Raw genomic sequence first — 17,411 nt, 5'->3', positions numbered from 1 at the left:
GGGAACCTGCCCAACTCTGCCCGACACGCCATGTTGGAGGTGCTGCGATGGACCTGGAGGAGGTACTTGCAGAACTCCAGATGAAAGGTTTCTGTTGGGCTTGGATCCCATTTTGACTGGTCTGGGTAAGTGGCCGGACCCCAAACCTCACTGCCATAAAGCAGGATTGGGGCAATGACACCATCAAAGATCTTTAGCCAGACCCTCACTGTTGGTTTGAGGTGGTACAGTCGCTTTCGTATGGCATAGAAGGCTCTGCTGGCTTTTCCCTTGAGGACCTCTATTGCAGACTTGAAGCTCCCTGATTGGTTAAGCTCCAGGCCCAGGTACGTGTAGCTGCTGGTGTTCTCCAGTACTGACCCGTTTAGTGTGAAGGAGGAGGAGATGGAGGCTTTTTTCTGACCCTTCCTCTGGAACACCATGACCTTGGTCTTCTTAGAGTTGATGGGTAGTGCCCATGTATTGCTGAATTTCTCCAGGACTGACAGGCTTTCTTGGAGGCCGCTCTCTGTGGGGGACAGCAGCAGGAGGTCATCAGCGTACAGTAGGAACTTCACCTCACGTTCATGCAGGAGGAGGCCGGGGGCTGAGGAGTCCTCCAGAGCTGCAGCCAGTTCGTTGATGTAGATGTTGAAGAGCGTTGGGCTCAGGCTGCAGCCCTGTCTGACTCCTCGGCCCTGCTGGAAACAAGCTGTCCTCTTGCTGTTCACCTTCACGCTGCATTGGTTCCCAGTGTATGAGCTCTTGATGACATCATACGTCCTCCCTCCAATTCCACTCTGCAGGAGTTTCAGGAATAGGCCCGGGTGCCACACGGAGTCAAACGCCTTCCTAAAGTCCACAAAACAGGAGAAGATCTTGCCCCGTTTGGTGTTGTGGACGTGGGTCTTGATGAGGCTGTGCAGGGTGTAGATGTGGTCGGTGGTTCGGCATGAAACCGGCTTGACTTTTATCTATCTATCTATCTATCTATCTATCTATCTATCTATCATCTATCTATCTATCTATCTATCTATCTCCTATCTATCTATCTATCTATCTATCTATCTATCTCCTATCTATCTATCTATCTATCTATCTATCTATCTTCTATCTATCTATCTATCATCTATCTATCTATCTATCTATCTATCTATCTATCTATCTATCTCCTATCTATCTATCTATCTATCTATCTATCTATCTATCTCCTATCTATCTATATATCTATCTCCTATCTATCTATCTATCTATCTATCTATCTATCTATCTATCTATCTATCTATCTCCTATCTATCTATCTATCTCCTATCTCCTATCTATCTATCTATCTATCTATCTATCTATCTATCTATCTCCTATCTATCTATCTATCTATCTATCTATCTATCTCCTATCTATCTATCTATCTATCTATCTATCTATCTCCTATCTATCTATCTCCTATCTATCTCCTATCTATCTATCTATCTATCTATCTATCTATCTATCTATCTATCTCCTATCTATCTATCTATCTATCTATCTATCTATCTATCTATCTATCTCCTATCTATCTATCTATCTCCTATCTCCTATCTATCTATCTATCTATCTATCTATCTATCTATCTCCTATCTATCTATCTATCTATCTATCTCCTATCTATCTATCTATCTATCTATCTATCTCCTATCTATCTATCTCCTATCTATCTCCTATCTATCTATCTATCTATCTATCTATCTATCTATCTATCTATCTATCTCCTATCTATCTATCTATCTATCTATCTATCTATCTATCTATCTATCTATCTCCTATCTATCTATCTATCTATCTATCTATCTATCTATCTATCTCCTATCTATCTATCTCCTATCTATCTCCTATCTATCTATCTATCTATCTATCTATCTATCTATCTATCTATCTATCTCCTATCTATCTCCTATCTATCTATCTATCTATCTATCTCCTATCTATCTATCTATCTATCTATCTATCTATCTATCTATCTATCTATCTATCTCCTATCTATCTATCTCCTATCTATCTCCTATCTATCTATCTATCTATCTATCTATCTATCTATCTATCTATCTATCTCCTATCTATCTCCTATCTATCTATCTATCTATCTATCTATCTATCTATCTATCTATCTATCTATCTCCTATCTATCTATCTATCTATCTATCTATCTATCTATCTATCTATCTATCTATCTATCTAGACTCTTCAAAAAAGTGCAGCACTCAGAAATAGATGAATGCTGGGTGCCAGCGGTATCACCCCGATCCAAGGGTGTATGTAGATAGCAGAAACGATATAACTGCAGCACGCCAGTCTTGTGGTGAAAAAATCGTGAATAGTTTATTCCATAAAGAAAAACACTCGGAACAGTGGTAGCGACGTTTCAGTCCTTCAATGTGGACTTTTCTCAAGCTCAGTGAACACACACACACACATGATTTAAATAGCATACGTGATTAAATAATTAGTGACGTGAGTAGCTCAAAGCATGTGAAGCATAATCAAATATAACTCATCAAACATATGTTGTACAACTTAGTGATTAAGGGAACAACATCGGTTCCAAAATAATACAGTGTATAGTGATAAAAAAGATGACATATTGCTGAGAATCAATTCGGATCGGATCTAGTTCACCCACATCATAGTGTGACCTTGGAGCATGGAGTACGTCTTGTTGAACCGCACGGTAAGATGAAGCGCACGGCCATATTGCTGACAACAGTGAGGTGAGGTATAGCGTCCTAGGTTGCTATGCAACCAGAATAACTTCGGCATCCATCTCGTGCCCGTATTGAATCTTAGGCATTGGAGCCTAAGTAGGATGTCACGGAGAAATGTTATTTCACTGCCGATTTTTTGCGCTGAGAGTCCAACCAATTAACACAGATCTCCCTCACTGTGTGAAACAGGAAGCTGGATCTTGTGTCCTCGCAACAGGAACTGAAGCTTGAACAACAACGGGTCACTGTGGGGGCTCACCAGCTAACGGCTGTGAATATGTCATCATGTGCTACATCCTACTGGCGATATAAGGACGATTACCTCTAAAACGATGTCTTTTATTGCATAGTGAATTCAAGGTCATTGGTGAGGAACTTTATTCCGATCCGAGAGAAAGGCTTGAAAATAATGAAATCTGTAATAAAGGATATTAAGATTATGATCAATATTCATAAATACAGTATGATAAATGGAGCTTGAGAAAAGTCCACATTGAAGGACTGAAACGTCGCTACCACTGTTCTGAGTGTTTTTCTTTATGGAATAAACTATTCACGATTTTTTCACCACAAGACTGGCGTGCTGCAGTTATATCGTTTCTGCTATCTATCTATCTATCTATCTATCTATCTATCTATCTATCTCCTATCTATCTATCTATCTATCTATCTATCTATCTATCTATCTATCTATCTCCTATCTATCTATCTATCTATCTATTATCTATCTATCTATCTCCTATCTATCTATCTATCTATCTATCTCCTATCTATCTATCTATCTATCTCCTATCTATCTATCTATCTATCTATCTATCTATCTATCTATCTATCTATCTATCATCACACGCTCCCCTTGTATTGGACCCTGCAGTATTTTACTTTTTTCTTCCCATTCTGTTTTCCAGTCCTCCAGGTTCCCGTCCTGCGACGCCTAAAAGTGACTCTGAATTAGTCAGCAAACCCCAGGATCGGGGGATGCCACCTAGTGAGCTCCCAATGCACTGGGCCTGGGGAGAACTACCGCAGGCCACCAAGGTAACGCGCAGACGTGTACACGGCCGTGTTAGTAGGTTTATATTACTGGCATTTTATAGTGTGGTTTCATTAAAGCGCAGCCAGGGGGCGCCAGATACCAGCAGGATTTATCAGTAACCTGTACAAACCGATTTCCATCTAAACAAATACAGGGTGGTGTTCACCAGTATACTGGGTGCCCATCTATAGTACCATAACACTCCTACTGTACATGTAGGAAAACAAGCTGTACATTTATATTGTTTTAAATCTCCCTTCACTAGAACATAAGTTCTAAGTTCTATATATATATATTTTTTTCTTTCATCTGGTGTTAGAGACTAGTGATTTACTTCTATTAAAAAATCTCAAGTACTTATCAGCTGCTGTATGCCCTGAAGGAAGTGGTGTATACTCTCCAGTCTGACACAGTGCTCTATGCTGCCACCTCTGTCCATGTCAGGAACTGTCCAGAGCAGCAGCAAATCCCCATATAAAACCTCTCCTGCTCTGGACAGTTCCTGACATGGACAGAGGTGGCAAAAGAGAGCACTGTGCCAGACTGGAGCGTACACACCACTTCCTGCAGGGCATACAGCAGCTGATACTGGAAGACTTGATATATATATTTTTTATTAGAAGTAAATTACAAATCTCTGCCACTTTCTGACACCAATTGATTTAAAAGAATTTTTTTTGTTGGGGTACCACTTTAAGTCAGTTGTGTTGTATATAAAAGTACACTCTGTAGTATGTATATATTCTTAAAGATAATACAATGTATATTATTCCTCTTAGTCTTCTCCACATAAAATGAAAGAACCAAATGTCATCACCATAAATCCTTCAGAAAGCACGCATTTCCGGATCATCCTGAACACCAACGAGGAAGGGAAGATCACCTCCTCGGAGATAATAGGGGAGCAGCCCACCTCCCTCATGGTAGACGACATCGGTCCTGAATGTGACGCCCAAAGGACAAGCGAACCCGACATCGACTCCTTAGGAGCCGCTGCCCCTGCGCTTTCTATTAATGAAGAGGCGACCTTCACATCATCAGCCACTGGCCCCGCACCGAGCAAGACCGACTCTCCCTCCAAGAAGAAAGGTATGTACTCTATAGATCAGAAGACATGTCACACATGGAGATACTGGTACATAACGATAACGATAAATCCAGAAGTTAAAGGGGTATTTCCCTCAAACTTTTTGATAACTTTTGATATGATGTTGCCCATGATGAGACTAACAATTCCTTCCTTGTTATTATCTATTCAGTCTCCTTCCCCCAGTTCTCAGCTGCTGCTTTCTGCTGAAGACACAAAAATCTGTGTTTGAGTTTTTCTCTTGTCTCCCTTCTAAGACAGCTGATATAAACAAGTCCCTGGCAGGCTTTATCTACAACTTTGTATCTTCTTTGTAAAGCTGGAAAGGATAATCACACTGAGTTTATCAGCAACTTGACCTCAGAATAACCGTCCCAGTATTACAAAGAAGCTACAATGTTGCAGATAAAGTTTACATCATCTGTCTCAGAAGGGAGGGGGGAGGAGGGAGGGACAGATAAAAAAGCTCAAATACAGATTTTTGTGTCTTCAGCAGAAAGCAGCAGCGGAGAACTGGGGGAAGGAGACTGAATAGATAATAACAAGTATGGAAGGAATTGTTAGTCTCACCATGGGCAGCAACATATCAAAAGTTATGTATGTGTGGAATACCCCTTTAATGTTTGGTTTCAGGACATAGGCAACTATAGAAAAACGAAAGCATCGAGCAAATGTCAAGTCCAGAAAGAATCTAATTGTATTCCGGAGGCAGCAATGCAAATGATAGAACAAGTAAACAGTGAGAATGTGCCAAATGATGGGATGTGTTCATGCATGGCTAATGCCGGCGGCTGGAGTCTCTCCTGGCTGATATTACTAAACAACACTGCTGTTTGTGCTGATCACGTCCAAACCCATTCAGTTGTACACGTGGCGTTCCAGGATTATTCTCCGCTGCTTCCGTCCCTATCTGCGTCGCTCAGTCTCCGGGACTCGGGGGTAATTCCAGCTGTAATGCTCCGATAGGCAGCAAAGTATTATGCAAAGTTTAGGGATAGAGGACGAGGCTTCTAGTCCTGCGGTAAATATTGGTGCGAGACGTCCGCAAATACAGGTGGCGGCAATCGGAAGGTTAGAGAAATCATTAGAATCTGCATAATCCTCCCGTATTAGAGAGGCTGAGCTGCTGCTTAGTACTATTATCATTCTTCATTGCAGAGTCCTTAGATTCCCCCAGTGAGTCACTTTCCAGCAGGTTTTCTCTTAGGAAGTGACTCAGATGGGTTCTGTATGTTGCTTAGGAACAAACACATCTATATTATAATAAGTGACACCCCTTGTCTGAAGTATTGGGGGGCCATATATATCACAGAATGTCCAATCCAGAGCTTTAAAAAAAACTGGATGGGTGCTTATGTCCTGTCTTTCTGCAAAATAACATATTATTTATTGCATTATTATTTATTTTATTATGATTATTTATTATTATATTATATTGTTTATTATATTTATTATTATTTATTGTATTATTATTTATTATATTGTGATTATTATTATTATATTGTTTTTTTATATTTATTATTATTTTGTTTATTATTATTATTTATTATATTTATTGTTATATTATTTATATTATATTAGTTATTTATTATTATTATTTATTATATTATATTTAGAGATGAGCAAATTTACTTACCGTAGGAACAAAGCATCAGGCTGGTATGCTTCACTCCCTGATGCTCCTTCCCAGATGCTGGGAAAAGATAGATCCAGTCCTGGGAAACTGGGAGAAGTCTGCCAGGACAGGATCCATCTTTTCCTAGTACCTGGGGAGAAGCGGCATGGAGCGGAGTGCCCTTCAAAGCCCCACAGCCCGATGAGCGGAATACAGATAGAAACGAAGCGCTTCACTTTGTTCCTACTGTAAATTTGCTCATCTCAAATTATATAATTTGATTGATTATGATATATATTATTATTATATTATTATTTATTATATTTGTAATATTATTTATTATATTATAGTATTTATTGTATTTATTATATTATTGTTTAATATATTATTTATTATATTTATCATTATGTTTGTAATATTAATTATTATATTATTCAATATATTATATTTATTATATTTTTATTTAGTAATATAATATTTTTTCACGTTTTAGATGTGGGGGGAACGCTGTGTATAAGGGTCTACGTGGTGCCCTCTAAGAATAGGCTGTCAGTATAGATTACCTATGTTATAGTAGAAAGAGGGCACTCTGCTATAGCCGGTGATGCTCGTGGTAGAAGAATTCCATGCAAATGTAGTAAAGAGTCCCGGCACTCACCAAAATCAATTCTTTCTTATTTATTCAGTGTTGCAAATCACACAAACAGGTAACAAGGACATGTTTCAACCTAATGGCCTTCATCAGCTGTACTGTACATGGCCATCAGGACGCAACGTGTCCTTGTTACCTGTTTGTGCGATTTGCAACATTGAATAAATAAGCGAGAACAGATTTTGGTGAGTGCCGAGACTCTTTCCTGCATTAAAGGAGTTGTTCACCAAAATTTTTATTTCAAGTCAACTGGTGCCAGAAAGTTATATAGAGTTGTAATTTACTTCTATTTAAAAAATCTCCATTCTTCCATTACTTATCAGCTGCTGTATGTCCTGCAGGAAGTGGTATATTGTCTCCAGTCTGACACAGTGCTCTCTGCTGAAACCTCTGTCCATGTCAGGAACTGTTCAGAGCAGCAGCAAATCCCCATAGAAAACCTCTCCTGCTCTGGATAGGCCCGACCACAGGGCATTCAGGAGATGACGCTAGCTTTAAAAAAATACATAGAGAAGGGAAATCGAGAAGTCTCCGAGTCCTTCGAAAGTCCTTGCTGGTTGTATTTATTATATCATCAGGACTGGGGCCAGTATCTGAACCCGTAAACCTGAAGGAACGACTTGGCTCAGCTATTGATCTCTCTCGCTTCCCATCTTGTGTCTTGCAGATAAGAGGAGCAGACATCTTGGGACAGACGGTGTCTATTTAGATGATATCAACTGCATGGATCCTGAAATTGCTGCTTTATATTTTCCGAAAAGGTTTGTAGCTTTATCTTTATTGCATTACGTCTTGTTTTATGTGATCGTCAGGATGCTGCAGCCGTTCTGGACGTCGCTTCATGTTTTGTAGCCAAGAGAATATTCAAGCGCAAAATCTAAACACCATCCGCACCTGCAGCCAAGAAGGACAACCTGACTCTTTGCTCTCCACACTTCTATTTTTCTCCCCTTTAATTCCTTTAATTTTCTTTTTTTTTTTGTGGCTTGTTGGTACTACCTCTTTTGCAATATGAAATTTAAAGGGAACTTGTCACCAAGACAATGCTATGCACTCTATTGGTATCATGTTATAGAGATGGAGGCGCTGAGCAGATTGATATATATCATTGTGGGAAAAGATTCAGTATAACCTGTAACATGTTGAATGAAATCCCTGCTCATTCTGTGTTAAGGAGTCCAGTGGGCGGGGTCACTCAATGGACTGGACTCCTTCGCATGGAAACATCAGAGATTTCTATCAATAAATTACAAGTTATACTAAATCTTTTCCCATAAAGATATATATCATTCTGCTCAGCGCTTCCAGCTCTATAACATGATGCTGATAGAGTAGATAGCATTATCTTGGAGACAGGTTCACTTTAAATTTCATATTAAAATTTTGATATTTCCTACAAGTGTCTTCTCTGCCATCGTCCATGGGCTATGTGTAGCATCACACCTCAGAGACACGTAGTTTCTAAAAAAAAGCAGCCGTGAATTTAATACTACCCCCTTTAATAAATGTTGTAACTATTGGGCTGAGTGCTCCTTTAAAGGGGAACTATAAGCAGGTTAGATGAATATAACCTGCTGATAGTCCCTTATAGCATCAGGGTATGTGTCTTACCTTCCTCCCCTTGTACCGGGGAGGAATCTTCTCTCCGGAGCACCATTAGGAGCACTGCTGCGTCCTCGGCTCACTCTATCTAATGATAATCAATGGAGGGGGTGAGCCAGATGTCGTGGCAGTGCTCCTAATGGTGCTCCAGAACGAAGATTACTCTGACTTACTTCACGGGACTGGCACCAAGGAGGAAGGTAACACACATACCTTCCTCCTCAGCGTCCCTGGCGCTGGTAAGATTTGTCTAACCTGCTTATAGTTCCCCTTTAAAGGAACCTGTCACCAAATACATACAATGCCCATGAAATACCAATTCTGGATCACCTATACTTATAGCTGTGTGATGTGCCGTTCCTCTGCTATTCTTACTAGAAATCTATAACTTAATAACCAACTGGGTTTTACCATTTGGGGGCGTGTCCCTACATTGTCTGATACTATCCAATCAGAGCTGACAGTTTAGGGACACGCCCCTGGCTAGTCACACCCAGTTGGTTATTCGGCCATACATTTCTAGTAAGAATAACAGAGGAGCGGCACATCACACAGCTATAAGGATAGGTGATCCAGAATTGTTATCTCATGGGGAATACAAGGATTTACCAACATGGACAGGTCAGGAGTGGTGACAGGTCCCCTTTAAATGACTCCTTACAGGTTATAAATAATATAAGTATAATATAAGTACAGGTCTAACCTTCATTAGTAGTAATTGGTGTAATCCTTTTTACTTTATCAGTGGAGACGCGGCTACAGCTTTGAAGAGCACAGGAGAGAACGGGGCCCGCTCTGCTAACCAGTCACCACAGTCTGTAGGAAGCTCTGGAGTCGACAGTGGAGTAGAGAGCATCTCTGATGGGTTACGGGATCTACCGTCCATTGCTATATCGCTGTGTGGAGGCCTCAGTGACAACAAAGAACTGACAAAAGGTATAATACTCAATGTCAGTTTACTCATTTAAAAGGGTTGTTCACTAACAATTTTTCGTTTCAAATCAACTGGAGACAGAAAGTGCCAGAGATTTGTAATTTACTTCTATTAAAAATTCTCCACTCTTCCAGTACTTATCAGCTGCTGTAAGTCATGCAGAAAGTGGTGTATTATCTCCAGTTTGACACAGTGCTCTCTGCTGCCACCTCTGTCCATGTCAGGAACTGTCCAGGGCAGGAGAGGTTTTCTATGGGGATCTGCTACTGCTCTGGACAGTTCCTGATATGGACAGAGATGGCAGGCGACATAACTTTTGATATGTTTCAGCCCATGGTGAGACTAACAATTCCTTCCATACTTTTTATTATCTATTAGTCTCCTTCCCCTATGGCTGTAGACTGGGCACTTTAGATAGGGGACCCCTTGAGCCCTATGGCTGTAGACTGGGCACTTTAGATAGGGGACCCCCTGAGCCCTATGGCTGTAGACTGGGCACTTTAGATAGGGGACCCCCTGAGCCCTATGGCTATAGGCAGGGCACTTTAGATAGGGGACCCCCTGAGCCCTATGGCTATAGGCAGGGCACTTTAGATAGGGGACCCCCTGAGCCCTATGGCTGTAGACTGGGCACTTTAGATAGGGGACCCCCTGAGCCCTATGGCTGTAGGCAGGGCACTTTAGATAGGGGACCCCCTGAGCCCTATGGCTGTAGGCAGGGCACTTTAGATAGGGGACCCCCTGAGCCCTATGGCTGTAGACTGGGCACTTTAGTTAGGGGACCCCCTGAGCCCTGGATTTATGAACTCTTTGCTCAGGGTAACACCTGCCATAGATCTGTACCCGGTTATACTGTCTCCTGTTAGCAGCAACAGTCTGATGAGCATGTCAGGGAGATCACACTCTTCTTTCTTCTTTTTCACTCTATGACACCAATGATTAAAGGGGTTGTTTACCAAAAAATGTTTACTTTCAGATCAACTGGTCCTAGCAACTACATATATGTTCGTGACTTTGAAGGGTTTAATGTGTGGGACCGCTGCAGTGAGAGCGGTCCCGCACACATCAGTGTCCCAGGAGCTGAGTATAATGAGAGGCAGCTGCAAGCCTGCAGCTGCCTGTCATTAACCCCTTAAACGCTGCAATCTATAGCGATCGCAGTGATTAAGGTACTCAGTGACAGGACAAGTTCCTGTCAATGAGTGATCGGGACCCTCACAGCCATACTGCTGGGGTCCCGATCGTTTGTACTGACAGGCGGGAGTAAGTCACTTACCTCCATCCCGTCGGATCGGCGATCCATGTATAGAGTCTGCTCTCAGGCAGGCTCTGTGCATACATGAAATCTATTGATTGCATGTTTTAAAGTAAAAAAAAGAAAAGAGTTTTAAAAAGTTTTTAAAAGTATTAAAAAAAAAACCCTTAACCCCCCCCCCCCAATAAAAGTTTAATATACCCCCTTGCCCATTATAAAAATGAAAATATAAAAAAGAAAAAAAATATATAATATACCGTAGCGTGCTGAATTGTCCGATCTATTTAACTATTACATTTTTGTTCCCGCACGGTGAACGGTGTAGACAAGGGGGGAAAAAACAACAGGATTGCTGATTTTTATCTTTAAATTATATATCAGAAAAAAATTATTAAAAAACAAACACAATTTTTCTCTTACACCAATATGATATTAATAAAAACTAGAGATCATGGCACAAAAAATGAGACCCCGACCAGCCCTGTAGGTGGAAAAAAAAAAAGCGCTATGGCTCTTAGGAGGAACATTGCATTAATTTGACTCGGACATCCGGCCACCAATGGGCTTGGTCTTGAAGGGGTTAAAAGTCCTTGCAGGAATACTTTGTGCAGTGCTCAGTTGTATGTGATCCAGAATTCTTTTGCTGGTTGACAGGAAGTAGCTGACGGCCACTGGCAGCCATATTGTCTCCCATGGGGCTACTTTCTTTGTCACCTGGTCACCTAGGTGCTCCTCCTCCCTCTCACAGCTCCTCCTAGTGGTCGGTCATAATGACAGCACCCCCATCCCTGTCACTTACAGAACCATGTGTCACTCAGTCTGCGCCCTAAAACATGAACCATTTGTCTTTTTTGTACATCTGTAACACGTCGGCAATTTCTGTCTCTGCAGAACAGTTCTTAGAACAAGTGGTGACGTACCAGCAATTTGTGGACAATCCGGCAATCATCGATGATCCAAACCTTGTCGTAAAAATTGGCAATAAGTAAGTGTTGATCGTGTATTATACTGTATGTTATTAAAGGGATAGTTCACCTTTTTCTCCCTATTAAATTGACTATCTACAGATTTGTAATTTACTTCTATTAAAAAAACTCCAGTCTTCCAGTACTTATCAGCTGCTGTAAGCCCTGCAGGAAGTGGTGTATTCTCTCCAGTCTGACACAGTGCTCTCTGCTGCCAACTCTGTCCATGTCAGGAACTGTCCAGATCAGGAGAGGTTTTCTATGGGGATTTGCTGCTGCTTTGGACAGTTCCTGACATGGACAGAGGTGGCAGCAGAGAGCACTGTGTCAGACTGGAAAGAATACACCCCTTCCTGCAGGACATACAGCAGCTGATAAGTACTGAAAGACTGGAGATTTTTTTAATAGAAGTAAATTACAACTCTCTGGCACCAGTTAATTTTTTGGTGAACAACCCCTTTAAATCTCTGGTCCCTCCTGTATGAACTAGAACAAATAGTCGATCTGGTGGACCCAGCCTATTTGTGTATTATATGGATGACTATTCATTACATGGCCCAATGTCATACTACCTTTCACCTCTAGAGGGCATGGGCCAAATATGCCATTTTCCCGCATGTAACACAAGCCGAATCCTGGGGCCTTACTGCTGGAGTGACCACTTTGGCTTTCATATTAAAGGGCCGGTGTGTGTAACAATCCCCTTTAAGGCTTATGTGCACTTTTGGATATGACGCTACCAAACAGCGAGTGTAACCGTAGCTACATTCCCAACATGGCGGCGGCGGCGGCTCCTCTGCTCCGCCATCCATGACCGGCCCTTCTCGGCCCCAGCAGAAATTATTTGAGGGCAAACGAAATATAATCAGTGAAAGGGGAAACTGCTCTGTATTCTGTAGCCAAGCCATCTATACGGCCATGAACCGTGACCAATATACACTGGTATAGCGGAGAGTGGAGCTCTATGGTTACCATGGAAACAATACCTCTGTGGAGGAGTTTTAAGATGTCTACAGAATTTCTGCAGCCGCTGATGTATGTCGTTGGTTTTTATATAAATATGGCTTAAAGGGATAGTTCACCCCCAGATTTTTTTCTTTCAAATCAACTGGTACCAGAAAGCGACAGAGATTCGTAATTTACATCTATTGAAAGATCTCCAGTCTTCCAGTACTTATCAGCTGCTGTATGTCCTTCAGGAAGTTGTGTATTCTTTCCAGTCTGACACAGTGCTCTCTGCTGCCACCTCTGTCCATGTCAGGAACTGTCCAGAGCAGGAGAGATTTTCTATGGGGATTTGCTGCTGCTCTGGACAGTTCCTGACACGGACAGAGGTGGCAGCAGAGAGCGCTGTGTCAGATTGGAGAAAATATACCACTTCCTGCAGGACATACAGCAGCTGATAAGTACTAGAAGACTGGAGATTTTTAAATAGAAGAAAATTACGGATCTCTGGAACTTTCTGGCACCAGTTGATTTGAAAGAAAGCTAAGTTGTGTGTTAGGCTAGGTTCAGATCCGAGGATCAATTTAATTATTTATTTTATTTTATTTTTTTAACAACATAACCCGTTACATGGCGTGTAGAACATGAAACGCTCGGATTGTTCTACAAAACCTTGTGGTTTGCAGTATGAGGTTTTTGTATTATATACTGGGCCATACATGTGCACAATACCTTACACACACGTGACAATCTCCGCTGTCTGTTGTCACCACTAGGGGGCCAATCTGTCTACGGCTGTGTATGATTTTCATTGAGCTGAAGAGGAAGATGTTAGGGGGCATCCACATGTCGGCAGAATTCTGTGGACGTTGTTCTGCGGATGGAACCTCGGAGCTCCTGGCATTATGATTAATTATGATCCCGGGAGCCCTGAAACGTTAACATTTCTTGCTACTGTACTGACATTGCCGCGTGGCTGTGTCAGTACACTAGCGCAAACTTTTAAGTAGTTTCAGAGCTCCTGACATCATAATTAATCATAATGCCGGGAGCACAGAGGTTCTATCCACAGAACAACGTCCAAACAATTCTGCCGATGTATGGATGCCCCCATGCAGTTTGGCTCCCGATCTGTAAGACAGGGGAATAGTCATCTGTACTAAAGAAGAACAATACTTAAAGTCTCACTGTTGTTATAACTTTCAAAATCGAAATCAGCACTATATGGGAAATAAAGCAAGTTTGCAATTTACTTTCATTATTTTTTCTTGTTGTTATCATGCTGTAAAACAAAGCTAAACTTACCAGAAATCCAGGTCTAGTCTCCTGAAGGCTGCTATATAACAGCTATACTTACTGTATCCAGGTCCAGTCTCCTGAAGGCAGCTATATAACAGCTATACTTACTGTATCCAGGTCCAGTCTCCTGAAGGCAGCTATATAACAGCTATACTTACTGTATCCAGGTCCACTCTTCTGAAGGCAGCTATATAACAGCTATACTTACTGTATCCAGGTCCAGTCTCCTGAAGGCAACTGTATAAGAGTTATACTTACTGTATCCAGGCCCAGTCTCCTGAAGGCAACTGTATAAGAGTTATACTTACTGTATCCAGGTCCAGTCTCCTGAAGGCTACTATATAACAGCTATACTTACTGTATCCAGGTCCACTCTCCTGAAGGCAGTTATATATCAGCTATACTTACTGTATCCAGGTCCAGTCTCCTGAAGGCAGTTATATATCAGCTATACTTACTGTATCCAGGTCCAGTCTCCTGAAGGCAGCTATATAACAGTTATACTTACTGTATCCAGGTCCAGGCTCCTGAAGGCAGCTATATAACAGCTATACTTACTGTATCCAGGTCCAGTCTCCTGAAGGCTGCTATATAACAGCTATACTTACTGTATCCAGGTCCAGTCTCCTGAAGGCAGCTATATAACAGCTATACTTACTGTATACAAGCCCAGTCTCCTGAAGGCAGCTATATAACAGCTATACTTACTGTATCCAGGTCCAGTCTCCTGAAGGCAGCTATACTTACTGTATCCAGGTCCAATCTCCTCCTCTTTCCATTGTAACCTGGCTAGTTGCCATATAGGCAATTTAACCATGAACAGATGCTGTGCAAAGCTGTTCTTCACTACTGCACCTGACCTCTTTTGTAGGTGTAGGGTGGTTGTTTTACGTTTTATATCTGTTGTAAATGTTTTGATTTATAGAAGGATTTTGTCTTTGACCGTATCTTACAAACTCCCCGACACTATTCCTACAGCGCCATCTGTTTCATCCCAGCACAGCTGCAACCATGTGTATCATTCCTGTACCTGTGTCATGTGATCACCAGTCTGACCCACAGAAATTCACAGTGCTTAGAGTGAATGTGTCACCTAGATTTTCTTTTACTGATTAGACTGATATAAGCTGTGTAACCCTGTGATTTTGTTTTCTTCTCAGATACTACAACTGGCCAACAGCCGCCCCCCTTCTCCTGGCCATGCAGGCCTTCCAGAAGCCATTGCCTAAGGTAGGTAAAGTGAGACAGCGGCCCAGCAGTCAGCCCTTATTATACCATGTCTTATAATAGCTTTGTCCTTTCACAGTGAGGTCACAGGGGACGGAATAGCTGGAATATGAATGGGCTCGCTGGTCGGGGCAGCCGGTAGAATCATTGTTATTGGCTGCTCATCAGGAGATATGCGGCTGATAACAATGTATTCAAATGGCTGCACAAATGATACAGCAATCATTAGTGCAGACCGGACGCACGATATTCACACCTTGTAAGGGTTCATTCACAGACAGTATTCTGAGGATCAAACCTTGAAGCTCCCGGCATCAGCATATATTATAATACCAGGAGCTCCGAAACGGTTTAAAGTGATAATGCCCCCCCCCCTCCCTATATCAGGAGTTCTCCGCTCCTTCTAAAGCTTATGTTCTGGGCATTTAATCTTACTGTATAAAGGTTTTCTTGGTGGTCTCTCTCCTCAAAATGCATGTTATTGTTGGAGAACAGTGCAATATGGGCGGGGCTTCATGGCCGTCGTGCCCTGTATTCAGTCTTATAGGCCCCGCCCTTCTCTGACGTTATCAGCGCCTAGACCCTTTGTGGGTCATCAAAATGCCCGTCCCCCTCTGTGACGGACGGAGCAAAAGGGGTGGGGCTAGGCTTCTACGTCAGCCCATTCTGATGATTCTGCAAAGGGGGCAGGGCCTAGGCACTCATGACATCACAGAGGGGTGGGGCCTACAGCACCAATGTAGGCAGAGACATGGGGCCCAACGGCTCTGAAGCCCCGCCCATATGTCCTTTATACAGTAAGCTATGAAAAGTCTAGAATATAAGCATAAGAATGTGCTGAGAAGGGGGGGGGGGACAATATCACTTTAAGTATTGGCGCCTCTGTACTGACACGCTGTCGTGTGAATGGCCCCTAGGTGCTCTGCTGCATATCATGTCCCTTAGTGTGGATTTGTCTTGTGCACTTTTTGTAGATTTTCTGTGGGGGTCACCTGAGGCAATTCCCACCCTTGTGCTCTTACCTCACCACCTTAGATAATTTTAGATACCCTTCCCTGTTACCCCCCAGGGGTAAAAGTTTCCTTATATTTCTGATCCATAAAATCCCACTGGATTACAGGTTCAGTAGATAATATGTGTACACTTCTGCATATCGGGCGCTTTGCTCACACCAGGCGGAGGTGCTGCTTACACTTGTTTTTTTCTGGATGTTTTTGTGCCGCTAGCCAGCAGATATATCTTTGTGAGTGTTCACGCACAGAAGGGTTAAAGGGGTTGCTCACCAAAAAATGTTTTCTTTCAAATTAATTGGTGCCAGAAAGTTCCAGAGATTTGTCATTTTACTACTATTTAAAAATCTCCAGTCTTCCAATACTTATCAGCTGCTGCATGTCCTGCAGGAAGTGGTGTGTTCTTCCCAGTCTTACACAGCGCTCTCTTCTGCCACCTCTGTCCATGTCAGGAACTGTCCAGAGCAGGAGAGGTTTTTTATGGGGATTTGCTGCTGCTCTGGACACAGTTCCTGACATGGACAGAGGTGGCAGCAGAGAGCACTGTGTCAGACTGGAGAGAATACACCACTTCCTGCAGGACATACAGCAGCTGATAAGTACTGGAGATTTTTAAATAGAAATGACAAATCTCTGGCACTTTCTGGCACCAGTTTATTTGAAAGAATTTTTTTTTTTTAGTGAACAATCCCTTTAATGGTGAGCTATGTGTTGTGTGTTTTTTCCTCCTTTTCCCTGTTGTCTTATATTGTTTGGGTGATTGGCATCATCATGAATCCATCATAGCTAACACGCTCCTAATGCTGCTGTGAGGCCGACACTACGGACAGATCGCTTTGCTGTTCCTTCATTTTCCTTCTAGTTCTGATAAGGCTGAATACAAGAGCAGAACGTCTCCTCCGAGTATCCCAATATACCGGCCTGTCCACCATTATATTATGTCCACCCGTATACTACCTTATTATGGATCAGCAACCTTGTATGGATATTTCTTTGAGTCACTGTACAATAAAGATAAACTGACCTAAAATTTAGGACCATGATGCTTTGCAGTAAGATGCAATCTC

At 42.0% G+C, this 17,411-nt stretch overlaps 1 protein-coding gene across 3 annotated transcripts in view; it reads left to right on the top strand.

Annotated features, from left to right (window-relative positions):
* Positions 1-17,411, top strand: part of LPIN1 (lipin 1) — a 126,113-nt gene that overhangs the window by 72,951 nt on the left and 35,751 nt on the right. For all 3 annotated transcript variants that reach the window (XR_011363460.1, XM_069973157.1, XM_069973156.1), the window contains exons 6-11: positions 3,626-3,755; positions 4,533-4,842; positions 7,775-7,868; positions 9,455-9,645; positions 11,790-11,883; positions 15,268-15,337. Coding sequence is in view for 2 of the 3 variants with exons in the window: in XM_069973157.1 (XP_069829258.1) it covers positions 3,626-3,755; positions 4,533-4,842; positions 7,775-7,868; positions 9,455-9,645; positions 11,790-11,883; positions 15,268-15,337 (889 nt within the window). In the remaining variant the exon portion in view is untranslated. The remainder of the gene's footprint in view (positions 1-3,625; positions 3,756-4,532; positions 4,843-7,774; positions 7,869-9,454; positions 9,646-11,789; positions 11,884-15,267; positions 15,338-17,411) is intronic.

The sequence above is a fragment of the Dendropsophus ebraccatus genome, chromosome 6 (assembly GCF_027789765.1).
Source record: "Dendropsophus ebraccatus isolate aDenEbr1 chromosome 6, aDenEbr1.pat, whole genome shotgun sequence".
NCBI classification, from domain to species: domain Eukaryota; kingdom Metazoa; phylum Chordata; class Amphibia; order Anura; family Hylidae; genus Dendropsophus; species Dendropsophus ebraccatus.
Note: the sequence above shows the minus strand (reverse complement) of the source record. Positions and strands in the feature narration are given on the sequence as shown.